The sequence below is a fragment of the Anneissia japonica genome, unplaced genomic scaffold (genome assembly GCF_011630105.1).
Source record: "Anneissia japonica isolate Jap-2015-1 unplaced genomic scaffold, ASM1163010v1 scaffold1881_len754168_cov175, whole genome shotgun sequence".
NCBI lineage: Eukaryota > Metazoa > Echinodermata > Crinoidea > Comatulida > Comatulidae > Anneissia > Anneissia japonica.
This window is the reverse complement of record NW_022757845.1, coordinates 9,469-22,791: the sequence shown is the minus strand read 5'-3', so window position 1 is coordinate 22,791 and position 13,323 is coordinate 9,469. Positions and strand designations below refer to the sequence as shown.

The 13,323-nt window shown below is 35.8% G+C and overlaps 1 protein-coding gene across 2 annotated transcripts in view; it reads left to right on the top strand.

Moving 5' to 3' along the window:
• Positions 1-11,748, top strand: part of LOC117124922 (nuclear mitotic apparatus protein 1-like) — a 17,000-nt gene extending 5,252 nt beyond the window's left edge. For both annotated transcript variants that reach the window (XM_033271259.1, XM_033271258.1), the window contains 14 exons: positions 520-637; positions 784-889; positions 1,282-1,510; positions 1,619-1,713; positions 1,823-3,738; positions 4,648-4,868; positions 5,266-5,447; positions 5,694-5,840; positions 6,447-6,660; positions 7,268-7,561; positions 7,960-8,234; positions 8,541-8,690; positions 9,065-9,268; positions 9,822-11,748. In XM_033271259.1, coding sequence (XP_033127150.1) covers positions 520-637; positions 784-889; positions 1,282-1,510; positions 1,619-1,713; positions 1,823-3,738; positions 4,648-4,868; positions 5,266-5,447; positions 5,694-5,840; positions 6,447-6,660; positions 7,268-7,561; positions 7,960-8,234; positions 8,541-8,690; positions 9,065-9,268; positions 9,822-9,857 — 4,187 coding nt within the window. In that variant the 3' untranslated portion in view covers positions 9,858-11,748. The remainder of the gene's footprint in view (positions 1-519; positions 638-783; positions 890-1,281; positions 1,511-1,618; positions 1,714-1,822; positions 3,739-4,647; positions 4,869-5,265; positions 5,448-5,693; positions 5,841-6,446; positions 6,661-7,267; positions 7,562-7,959; positions 8,235-8,540; positions 8,691-9,064; positions 9,269-9,821) is intronic.
• Positions 11,749-13,323: the final 1,575 nt, after the last annotated feature.

Here is a 13,323-nt window from a genome sequence, read left to right as displayed (position 1 = left end):
ACGAGTGCATATTGGTTGTCAAGCAATTTTGTATTCTTTACCACACAAAAAGTGCTTAACGACAGCAGCGCGTATTTTGATGCGTTTTTTTGATTTCACGAAGTAACACAATTGAATTTAATTGTGTTAGTTCGTGATGTGAGCGACGATATGGGCACATCATGACCATATATAGGCACATCATGACCATATATAGGCACATCATGACCATATATAGGCACATCATGACCATATATGGGCATACAACAGTTTTCCTTTGAACAAAATCTGATAGTCTTGACAGGGCTTTAAGCAAAACACCAAAATTAGAAGTCCCTGCTAACATTTACAATGATGTCATATCTGTAATATTTATATGATAAATGACCACAACCACATGTTGAAAGGTAAAACTTGTTTTATACAAATCAAAAAATGGTATCCTACTTATTAATGGTAAAGGATAGGCTAAAGTAATCATCAATGATTTTATTGAAAAGGAAATGCCCCATTGAAGCTGTGGTTATTTTTATATTTCAGAATTAAAAATCCGAGAACTGTTGGCTGACAAGAGTAGCCACCGGCATCTCCAGGATGAAGCAGATGAACACCAGGCAACCAAGGTGGAGCTAGAGAAAGTGCAACGAGAGGTTATTAGGTAATTATTAAGGACTATTGCACACTGTGTCTCTTTCTTTGTTGGTTTGATTGTTAAAGTTTTCTTTTTATGTATCTTTCTTGTTGTGAAGCACTTCAAGAAAGTGCTATAAATTATTATTATTTGTACCATTTTTATCTCGAAAGACTGCGAAAGAAGACAGCCATTACTGGAGAATCCAGGACAATGGTGGCACATCTTGAGAAACAGGTGGAGAACTTGATGGCTGAGAAGGATGAGCTCCAGACAGTAGTATGTCAATGATTTCTATCTGAAACTTTTTATAAAGTACAATTGAAATCTGCAGATTATTTTAATTTTATTATCACAGTGAATGTAGCTCTTGAAACTCCAAGCCATGTGTTGCCATAGCAACATGTGCATACACTGTGGAATTTAAATCTTTTTTTCTCTGTAGTGCTACTTACCAAAACCTCAATTTAAATCATTCCTCTTTACAAAATGTAACTTGTAGTTTTCAGATATGGTTAAAATCTTTGCAGATGATAAATAGATAGTTAATGAACATAATACAGTCAAAGTATCAAACTTGATATTTTATTCTTACAACTTAGTCCAGGTTTTGTGAGTACACATCACATATTGCACTTTATCATTAAAGACATAATATTACATAATTTCAGGTGAAGAACTATGATTTTATAAGATCAGAGCATGAGCGACTGAAGGTGTCGTTGCACAAAGCAGATTTTACCAATGAGGGACTGCAGAATACCGTGACCCAACTCAGGCAAGAGATGGAGCTGCTGGTGAATTCCAAAGAGGAAATATCTAACACAGCTCTGCAGAAACAGCAGATTCTACTGGAGAAAATAGCAGAGCTTGAAGGCGAGCTAGCAGAAAAGAATTCATGTTAGTATACTTATATAGTTAAAGTAGCTGTACTAGCCCTCATTACCTAGTGGTCATATATTTAATTTATCTGGTGGTTGTAAGTAAAATGCTGTTCCTTTTCTTCAGTGAACAAGAGCCTGGGAGAGTCGATGGGAATGCTAACAGACAGACGTGTCCTGGACTTGGAAGATGAACTGGAAAACACCAAGAAGACCTTTGATGTGAGTGGTTAAATTTTTTAAAAATAGTGAACTCTCATTTTTGCATATACTGTACGTGACTATCTAAGTATTATACAGTATAATGTAAATATTATCTCTTATATTTCAGGCTAATTATATGGAAGTAAAAACTCAACTGAACCAAGCCCAGAGCCACATATCAGGATTGGAAACAAAAATTGAACATAGCCAACAGCAGTGTAATACACTTAGCACCAGCCTGAAAGAATCTCAGCAGAGATGTAATGGCCTTCAGCAAACTGTCCACACTGTTCAAGAGCAGGCCATTTTGCTGCAGACTGAAAAAGACTACTTAAGAACAGAACTGACAGCAGTGAGGTCGGAAAAGGAGGAAGCTTCAAGCTGTCTGTCCAGGGTTAGAGAGCAACTTGAACTTAACAGACAACAGTGTACCTCCCTTAGCACCGATCTGAAAGAATCCCAGCAGAGATGTGAAAGTCTACAGAATACAATCCTTACTGTGAACCAACAGGCTGTTCTGCTGCAGACTAAGAATGAACACCTACAAAAGGAGCTGACTTCAGTGAGGTCAATGAAGGAGGAAGCTTTAACAAGTCTTTCAAAGATTACAGAGCAACTTGACCTTAGCAAGCAGCAGTGCTCCTCCCTCAGCACCAACCTGAAAGGATCCCAGCAGAGATGTGAAAGTCTACAGAATACAGTCTTCACTGTTAACCAGCAGGCTGTTTTGCTGCAGACTAAGAATGACCAACTACAAAAAGAGTTGTCTGCAGTGACATCAGAGAAAAAGGAAGCTTTAACAATTCTAGCTAGCGTTAGAGAGCAGCTTGAAGAGGAGAAGTCTGTTAAAGAAAAGAAGATATCAGATAGAATCTTAGAATACAATAATTTGCAAACAAAATTTGAAAATTCTGAAAGTCTTTTACTTCAACAGATTAAAGTAGCTACAGATGAAAAAGAAAAGTTAAGGACAGAGTTGGAGAAAGTACAGACAGAGAAACAAGCAATTATTGCTGAGATGGAGAACCAGGTTAGGGGTTTAAGGGAAGAGCTGTCACATCAGGGGACGGTTGTGGAGAAGTTGGAACTAGCTAAGAGTCAGTCAGATAAAATGGAACTGGAGCATCAACAGATGATGAAAGAGGTCATGAATCAGCTTCAAATGAAAAATGAGACAATTGTGAATCTTGAATCTCAGATGGATGTTAAAGTGAGTGAGATGCAAAGGAACCTTGCTAACAAAGATTCTAAGATAGAGAAACTCAAAGCAGATTTGGATGCAGTGATTACCAGTCTTCAAGCTGATCTGAGGCAAAAGGAAGTAACTCTTGGTAAAGTTAATGAGGAATTTAATTACATGTCAGAAAAAGTAAATGCTGAGCAGGAAAAAAACACTGGTCTTGTGGAGGAAATATCAATACTGTCCACGGAGCTTGAAAATATCAAGGAATCTAATGGCAGAAAGATCAATGAGCTGACTGAGAAACTGAATGAGGTAACAGCTAATCTTCAACACGCCAGCTGCAGTAACAATGCTCTACAGGAACAATTTGATCTCGCCAATTCTAAACATCAGTCAGAAATGAATAGGCAGAATGCCCAATTCCTTGAAATGAAAGTTATATTAGAAACAGAAGTTACCGAAGAGAGGAACCTCACCAAAAATCTGAAGGAAGAACTTAACAGAAAAACCAGTGAATGGGAACAGAGGGAAGCAGGGTTGATAAAGGACATTAAGGAAGGAACTATCCTATTGTCAGGAGAACAGCGTAAATGTCAAAATCTAAAAGAGGAGTTAGAGACTCTATGTGAAGAGTCTAACAAAAATGCTGAAAAGAACCATTGTTCAATGCAGAAGCGAGAGGATGAACTCAAACAGAAGAATGCCGAGCTTAAAAACAAGATGAATGAGCTTGAAATGCAGTATGAACAGAATCTAAGTGCCATGGAATTCTCTAGCAAGGAAATGCGAAGGAAGTGGGAAGAACTCCGGAAGAATTCTGAGGAACGTCATGAGAAGGAGATTGTTGAATTACAGGAGAGGTTAGTTTACTGAACCTTATGCTTGCCAATTTCAATGCATTAAAAACAGTTTGTTGTTAAATCTATCAAATTTTGACTTGCTAATTTAAAAGAATCAAATTATCAACTTTTAATGCGACACAGATTGAGGCAATAGACCTTATAGAACTTAACTGACCTGGAACATGTTTACATGTTTGTCTGACATACATACATTTGTTTGTATGCCTTCACTCTGTCGTTTTGTGTGAGCGGCAACAATATCCAAGGGGTGGAGCTTAGTGAAAAGGTTCATTCAGTATTGACAGTTTACAGACTCTTCACTACAAAAATTCTTACAATGATTACTAGCCAGATTGAGGGCCATTGCAAAGAAAAAGTATTATTTTTGGCTGTTTAAATTGGCAAGAACATTTTTTTATCTTATCTTAAATTGAAAACTAGTATCTAGTTGCATATTTTGAATTTATTTATTTTATTGAAGATTATTAGCTCAAGACTGACAGTGTAGCGTAGCATCATTCATCATTATTGACCTGATGAAATTCGATACAATATGAGGCATAAAATTGAAGTTAAATTTATTGGTATTTTCAGACAACTGAATTGAATTTGGACATTTCAAGCCTAAGTTATTGGAAAGTGAAAGTACAGCACTCTTAGAGTCAAGTTATAAACATGATTTTGAGTAATTGCCTTGAGTTATTTGCGCATACTGTACATTAATAGGATTAACTATTAAAATCACATTGAACGAACTAATGTGACATGATTAATAAGATATTAAACTGTTGATCTGTAGTGAAAATCAAATTTGGATTTTTATAAAAAAAAATTTTGAGCTCCCATATTTTATAATACTGGCCTGTGCGACAACTTAATCATTTCGCCAGGGCCTGCCTCATAATTTTACTCTACATTTTTCAAAAGGTACAACAGGGAGATCGAGACAACAAAGAGGGGAGAAGCAGTAAAGGCAGACCTTCTCAAACAAGAGCTTGAAGCAGCAAAGCTGGAACTGACACAAACTAAGAAGCAGTGCAAGAGAGAGTTGGATTCTCTGAAGGAAAAGAAGAAAGTTCTGGAGATCACTGCCAATGAACAGCTTGCAGCAAAACACAAGGAGATGGAAAAGGAACTCCACAGTTACAGTCAGTCAATTTTTAGATATAGTACTATCAATTTATAACAGATATTAAAGTATATTATATATGAAACTTACAAAGTCAGTTTTTGTTTTCCGCTAAAACCCACCTACAGTACCCTATAGCCGTACACTTTTATGTTTTTTAAATATGATCATATCCTCCACTTTCTCCCATTGAATAACATGTTCTGACAGGTCTTGTTTGTATAGGGATTTAGTATTATAGATTATAACAAATAGAATTTGATATTGAAGGCCTTGTCCACTTAATTCTTGGCAGGATGTTGTGAGGCAGATCTTTGCATTCTGGTTAAACTGACTCGAAAAGATGATGATACTATATTTGCAAATGTTTTTCTTTAGACAGCCCTTCATATATTCTACCAACAATTTCCTTGCAGAGAAGCGTATGGAGAAAGAGGCCCAGCAGTACAAAGCAAAAGCTGAGAAGCTGCAGAAGGATTTGACCAAGACCTGCACTGACGCTAACGCTTACAAGAGTGATCTGGAAAGACAAGCTAATGAGAAGCTGCAAGAGATGAAGAAAGAGTTGGAGAAGGAAAAAGGAAACTTTTCAGAGAAGGTAAGCAGATAGTATTATGCGATATATAAGTCTCCAACCATTAGATGTAGAAAACCAAGGGTGGGTGGTAGACAATTAATACTGATGATCACTAAACTCACTGTCAGTCTTTTACAGATATCTTATTGTGTTCTAACTGTACTGTAGTTCTGTGTATTATTGGCTTCATCATGTCATTACTGTCCTGTTTTCTTGATAACTAACAATTGTTTATTATTAACAATCTTAATCCTCTTTGCTATGTAGATCTTCTCATTGGAGAATGAAAATCACGTTATGAAGTGCAATTTGGAAAAGCTTCATGCAAAAGCGCTCACTGACAACACAGAGCTCATGGAAGAACGTTCTGCGAAAGAACATTTGGCGCAACGTGTACGCTCCCTCCAAACACAGGTACAAATGACATTATAACCTTTGGGAGCTAAAGCTAGGGGCAAAGTATGGCACATATTCTATTGAAAATGTAACGACCATTGCAGACTACTGTATGTCCATCAAACAACTAAGCACATATAAATAAGGGTCTGGGCACACTAAATTTTTTGTGAAAAAAATCTTTAATTTTCCCATATATGAGTGACATGTGATATAATTACTCCAATGTAAGGGTGTGATATGACATCATTATGCCAATATATAGTTAAATCACAGAAATAATTGTCATAGAAAGTTGAAGTGTGGATATATATCTTAAGATAGTGCAACAATAACTACCATTTTTATTCCGTTTTGTTAGATATGAGATTAATCTCACATATCCTAGTGTCCTACCATTTTTATTCTGCTTTGTTAGATATGAGATTAATCTCACATATCCTAGTGTCATATATCTTAAGATAGTGCAACTATAACTACCTAAGTCCTACCATTGTTATGAGATTAATCTCACATATGAGATATGAGATTAATCTTACATATGAGATATGAGATTAATCTCACATATCCTAGTGTCATAATTTTTCTTAAGACCTGTCCCCACCATTCTAAATCTATTCACAGCTTGACTTTGCTGACCGTCAACTCAGAGAAAAGTCAAACTCGGTGAGCAGTACAAAAAGTGATGTGCTTGATGAAAGTGCCGCTAGTCACTCAATGGATAGCCTTGATGGAAGTCTAGGCCTAAGCATGGAGGATCTTAGGCCTAGCTCAAGGGCAAGTCTGGCCTCCCTGGACTCTAATGCTTCTGGAGTAAGCACAAGATCCCGGTCTAAAAGTGAGTTTTGCCATTAATCATCAAAAGATACTTAATCAATAAAAGTAATTGGACAACACCTTTGCTATTCTTACATTTATTAGGCCTATAATTGCTGCATGTGCATATATGATAATAAGTGATAATGATAATGGTGACCAGAACAACATCCACAACTTCAATTATTTCTGGATCCGGATTTATCAATATTGCTTAGCTTTAAAAATTGCTTAAAATTTAAAAGTTGATTTTATGCATGTGCCACCTAAAATAATTTGCAAGCTAAGATTTTGCACAGATGGTTTGATAAATCAGCTTAAAATGGTTGCTTAGGGACATCTTTGACTTAAGACATTTGTTAAGCTGAGATGGATAAATCCCAGGACAGACCTTAAATTTGAAGGTTCATTGTCCACACTATCAAATTTGATTTGACAGATTTGTGTGATGTGCCCATATACGGGCATGGTGATGTCGTTATACTGTAACACCCAATTATGGGCATGATCATGTCATATTACACCCAAATACAGTTTGGCCATATAACATTTGTATGTAGCAATTTCTTAATTAGCATGAAAAAAAAGCACCAATTCATATCATTCATTAAATCTTTTATTTGTCACAGGCCGTACTACTATCATTATCAACATGTCTAAAACATCTACTAGTCTTAACACGACCCAAGAACCTAACCCTGCTTCAACCTCCATTGTTAGCAAAGACCAGTCTCACCTCAGCATTGCTAACCCAAATGCAAGCAAGTACAGCTTTACTAGAAGTCAGCTGAGCCTAGCTAGCAGCCTAGGCCCTGATTATCCGGATAGTCTGAGTAGAACCTTAGACGAGCTAAGTGCCAGCCAGAATTTATTACAATCTAAAAAATTTGATTCACCGAAGTACAGGGCAACAACTGGTAAAGGTAACTTAATGTGTGTTATTAACTTTCAATTTGTGACGATGTAGAACGTAATGATGTCATGTTAATTTAACTGCATGTGTCTAAACGTGCTTTACATTCTGTCATGAAATTTGGAACAGTTGTCGGCCGAATATATATGTTCAGGCAGAACATGGACTATACCTGTATTGTGCATTAGACATTGGTGCATCTGTGTTTTGCATTTGTGATATATCTACATACACGTCCTTAAAACATTAAAGCAGTCACGAATGAGTGAATTTGGTCTATGCTGTCGTTCTCAATTTGAAAGCTGTCTTGTATGTTGCTGGGCTACCAAAAAATCTGGACAAAAAGTCGATATTAAAAACCTTGTATTCATATTAAAATAAAATTTTACATTTTTTTGTGATTGACAGGTCGTTTAGGGTTTTTCATAACAAATTCCCATCAGAATGAGGAACCGGACGACTTTGATTGGGACCGCATTTCAGAATTAAAACGTAGAAACACACTCTGCCTTCCGCATCTACAAACATCGTATCCGGCAGAGACACAGGCGTGTGAAAAAGCAGATATTAACCTGAAGACCACGGCAGTCCTTGAAGGGGCAGCTGGTGTGCCAACTTATCAATTAAGACAGACCCGTAAACGGAAGAGTGACGGGTTGGATGACCTGCAAAGGTCGTCAAAGGTAGAGTATCTCCTCTCACCACATAGACTTGGTTAGCCTACTTGTGTGTGCTAGCCCTAGTAAAAGAAAATTTTATAGAGTGGACAGAGCTTAGTTAACAGAATAGAAGTGAACTTTGATCAGAATCCAAATAAAACTGCTTGCTAGAATTGATTTAAATGTGCTCTATTGAATTTGGAAAATAAATCTCTAATTTATTAAGTTTTATATTATTTATATTTATATTATTATTATTTTATATAAGTTTTAATTCTGTTCAATTTTTAATTATCAATTCACAAGAGTTTATTGTTTTCTTTATAATAGCTTCGGCCGCCGACATCCACCACATTTACAGTGCCAAATGCCATGCCGCCAAAACCAAAGAAGGTCGGACCTAGTCGCAGACCTCTCCAAACAATATCAGTAAATGAGGAGAAGCCAAAAGAACCAGAAGTTCTGAAAAAAGAACTAGAGGTACTGAAGTAAATCTTATAATTACAGATAATTATGTGATAAATGCGGGGTAAACGCTAAATTTTTACAGTTCTGTAGAAAAATTTATGTCCAATTCGGCTTTCTTGCATCTTGATTTTTTTCATATTAACATAATTTCGACACGGAGAATTCTTCTCTTTGTAAATCAAAAATCAGATTGCCAAAACGATGATTCAAAATAAAGAATAATGGACAGCGTATAAATACCCCCTACGGGGGTGGGGGAGGGGTCTGAAAAAACACAGGTTAGAGTATTCAAATGTCTTTCAAAATAGACGACATTTACACCATTGTTTGTTTTTTTTGGCATTTGGCATAATAAATTGTAAAAATGCTTTTGTTTTTCTTTCAAGGTAGTAAATACACGACGGGAGAGCACTGCGTTTAGCATCGGTTTCTCGCCAAAGCCACAATTCAAGAGGCGTTCAACGCGGATGTCTTTTGGTAAAGGATTTCTGAAGTCCAACAAACCATCTGAAAATAAAAACAAGCCTAAACCAGATGAGGGTAAAGGAACCCCTGTAATGAAAACACCAAAGAATGGAAACAGTCGACGGGTAAATATTTTCTTATTTTCTAACTATAGGTGGTTAAGTTGTAATATTACTGACAATAAAGAAATATGTAATGTGTTTCTACAAAATTCTGGAAATTATAATTAGTCGGCCAAAAATGATCAATTCTTATATTTTTACTGTATTGCTATTTATATAGCGTATATTGCAAGAACTTCCTGTATGCGCTTAACAACTAAAAACGTTTTAAAAACAGTATAATAAATAAAGTAATAATAAGGTGTGGTCTCTTAAGATCAACCATCTGCCTCATCTCTGGAGCAATCCCAGACCTGTACCTATTGTGTCCATATACTATCATATGAAAACTAAAAGTTAGTTTTTGTTACTGTTTGCTGTGTGTTTAGTGTTGCGTGGACCATTAAACTTGTGCATGCACACTATGGTAATGCTTTTTTCCTCTGTTGTACTAATGCTGATACTTAAAATTCAAGAGCTCATTATTAATGACAGGAATCCAATAAACCCATTAAGTTGCTTTATTATTTTAAAGCTAATTCATTACTTTCTATAATCAATATATTTTCCTCCACAGAGAACAATTGGAAACATGTTGAAGTGGAAAGAGTGAAGGATTACGTCAACCCTTTTCCAATCAACCTGTCAGGGATAATGCGGATCAAAAGAAGCTTCAAATAAAAATTGGCAATATATTCTACCTAAACTGAGTTAATACAAATTTTGTATTATTATTATTTTGTACAGATTTTGTGTTATTCAATGGGTTGGGCCATGCATGTGGTGTTGTCCCACAAGCACTCATGAGCTTTGGCTGGACTGTCAATCAAAATTAAATGACCAACAGCTTTTGTGGTATTCAATGGGTTGGGCCATGCATGTGGGATTGTCCCACAAGCACTCAAGAGCCTTGGCACTGAAGGTCACCCCCTCCCCAATAATGGACCTTTCCATTAAGCCCAGCCCCTTGGATATTGTTACCAAATTCCCACAAATCGACTGTTAAAAATTATACTAACACGTGCATTTATGGGACAACATGTGTGTATTCCTGGGCCTGTTTCAATTGACACTTTGGAAAGGTCTATTATCTGTTGGGTTATGTCCCCTGTGGTTGATTGTTTTAATTACCTTGAATGCATTGTTATTGATTCTGTAAATAAGAAATATACTTTAAAGCTATCATAGTATGTAATTCTTTAATCTGGGGTTTTGTAACATTTGTATATACAGTATACCTATAATTATGAGTACTCTAGTGGTTATCTTTAAAATGTTAACAAATCAAGCATCTACTTAAACAATTTTTGCTTAAATTTAGTAGATAACTCTAAGGCTGTATCTCAACAAGCTATTATGTATGCCTAGTGCTACACAGCGCCATACATTATGTAAGTTGAAAATATGTCAAAACCTCTATTGTAATTTCATATTCTATTTACTGCCAATTTACAAAGTTTTACTATAATAATACGTAGTTATTTTGAATACATGTTTTTATACTTACTTTAGTCTTCTTGAAATGCTATCAGATTTTGATCAACATTGTATGATTCCTTGACATGTGATTTCTCATGTGGGAACAACAGAAATATGATTGAATAAGGGCTTTTCTTGAGTAAGGATGTTAGTCTTGGAACATATTACAGATAATATATACCGTATTGAATACGTAGTGGCACTTAATTGGGAGAATCCTAACAACCTCTATTCTCAGAAATAATACAAACTTTGTAACAATGTAAAACTCCGCTATTAGGGTATTGAACAAGTCACTACAGTAGTTTGAATTTTCGTATTTTATGTTTGTTAGGGAACCAGACCCAATTTCATTGTATGTGTATTGTACATGTATATATGACAAAATAAATCTAATGAGTATTGACATGCATGGTTCCATTTTAAGAATCATTGTCATACATGCAATACATGCAGCACTAAAAGTTGTCTTTATGTGGTAGGGGGAGAGGGGAGCAGTGGGGGACTTGATGATTATGTGAGTGGCTGATAGCTTGCAAACTAAGTTGATATGAGGTGATTTTTATCTAATTGAGCACAATTTTTGTTGCTTTGAACTTTTTCATTGGGTAGGCACGACTAGGAAGATGTGCCCCTGCGCACTTCCCTAGATTCGCCACTGTGATAACGGTATTAAATAGTGTAGTAACGATTGGATCAGGTGGAATTACTGTAGTTTGCTATATTAAGTTACTGTACAGTATTAATGCTTGGCATATTTATTATGGTTGTAAATTACATTTTGGGAGGGTTTTTTTTTCAAATTACAGGAGCAATATACTGTATTCATTCTCATCATTTATAGAACATATATTTACAGTAGTCAGGTACTGTAATATGAAAGAAAATACAGTATAACATTGATATTTGCACAAAATAATAACTACAACAATAGTGATAATGTTTCAGGTAACCAAAATATAATATAAGGTTGATGTGTTAGTAGCAGGAGACAGTAATGTAAATAAACATAGATATTAGAAAAACCATTGGTATCTTCTTTGTTTTTGTATATTTTCCCTTCATTATTAGTATGTACGCCATATTAATTACATTAGCTTGTGAAGCTGTACAAAATAGGGAGTTTTCGATGCACGACGTTAACCTTAACTTTAACGTTAATACCCAACATGCAGCGTGATAGCTCCGCCCCTTTTGTAAACAAATCGAAATACGCATGCGCAAACCCGTAAATAACGTACGTCGAGCACGTAAAATCCTGAAATTAAGGTACTCCGCAACGAAATATGAATAAATTATGACGTTATCCGTAAAGTTAAGGCTAACGTCGTTTCAGTCAACATAAACCATGTTCGTTTTATGTTGATTGGGTCTTCATACACAGCTGAAACAACGAATTGGATTTACAGTAATTCACCTTGTTACTGCACGTACTTTGTAGTGTGAGGAGACTAACAATATCCTTCCAGGTACAATTTATTCAGATGTATTAACTTACCAAGGATTTATAGACATACCACACATACTGTAAGTGGTTAAACTTATCAAGTCTTGCGCATTAGTGCGAGACTCAGTCATTTGAGGTCTCTGACAAGCGCTCATACCAAGGGACCAGAGCATGTAATGCTGCCAATTAAAGTCAGGTACCTAATAGGCTCGGAGAAAATCTTAAAATGTACGTATTTGTCAAGGAAAAATGTAATAAATTTCTAGTTGAAAAATAGTACCGTCGGTCACGGTGGTAGAGAACACATTTCTGGGCGTTGCAAAAAGAAAAAGGAGTTTCAAAACATTTAGTCTCAACTGCAAAGTTGTTGGAATCTCTAAACATTGAGATTAGTGGAAGTACATGGTATGATATTCCATGATAGTGCCAGTTGTTCTGAAAAGCTTGCATATTCGCTTTACTTCTCATTTGATTATGTACAATTATAGGCCTACGTCTGTCCAAATAATTATAGTTTCTTGTGATTTTGAATTGAAAACAAATGACTCTATCCACCTTAACACCAAAAGGAATACAATAATTAATTATTATTAATTTCAAAATAGTCGATGATAACCAAAATAACACTACTTTATATCAACATTTTAGATTTCCTCACATTTTCGCTCCTCAGCTCCAACCATGGTGAGTCTGACTGAGGTAGGTGCCGACTCACAAAATGTCCTCCCCCTCAACCTTACAAAACAGATGCGCCCTTCTGGGTATGACATTAAACTGCATCGAGTCGGCACCTGACTCAGAGTATGTCTTGTGACTGCTGAGAAGAGGGGGAATAAATTTGTTTTTAGAATGTGATCTGGTTTTTCATGCCCTTTTTCGTGATTATCACTATTTTAGATAATTTTAATTTTTTTTTTTTTGAGGAAAAAAAACAAAAGGAAAATATATTCAAATTCAAGTATGAAAGTGCCCTAATCATAGCCATGGTGGGGCTGAGGTGGGTGGTTCCTCAGTCTGTGAAAATCCCTTCCTGGGACACCTCTCTTTCGAATTCATGGATTCTGTTGATTTATTATAATTATTGCTGGGCCTACTAACATTTATGATGTGTCTAATACAATTGTCACATTATCCTCTCAAAACAGTTTTTTTC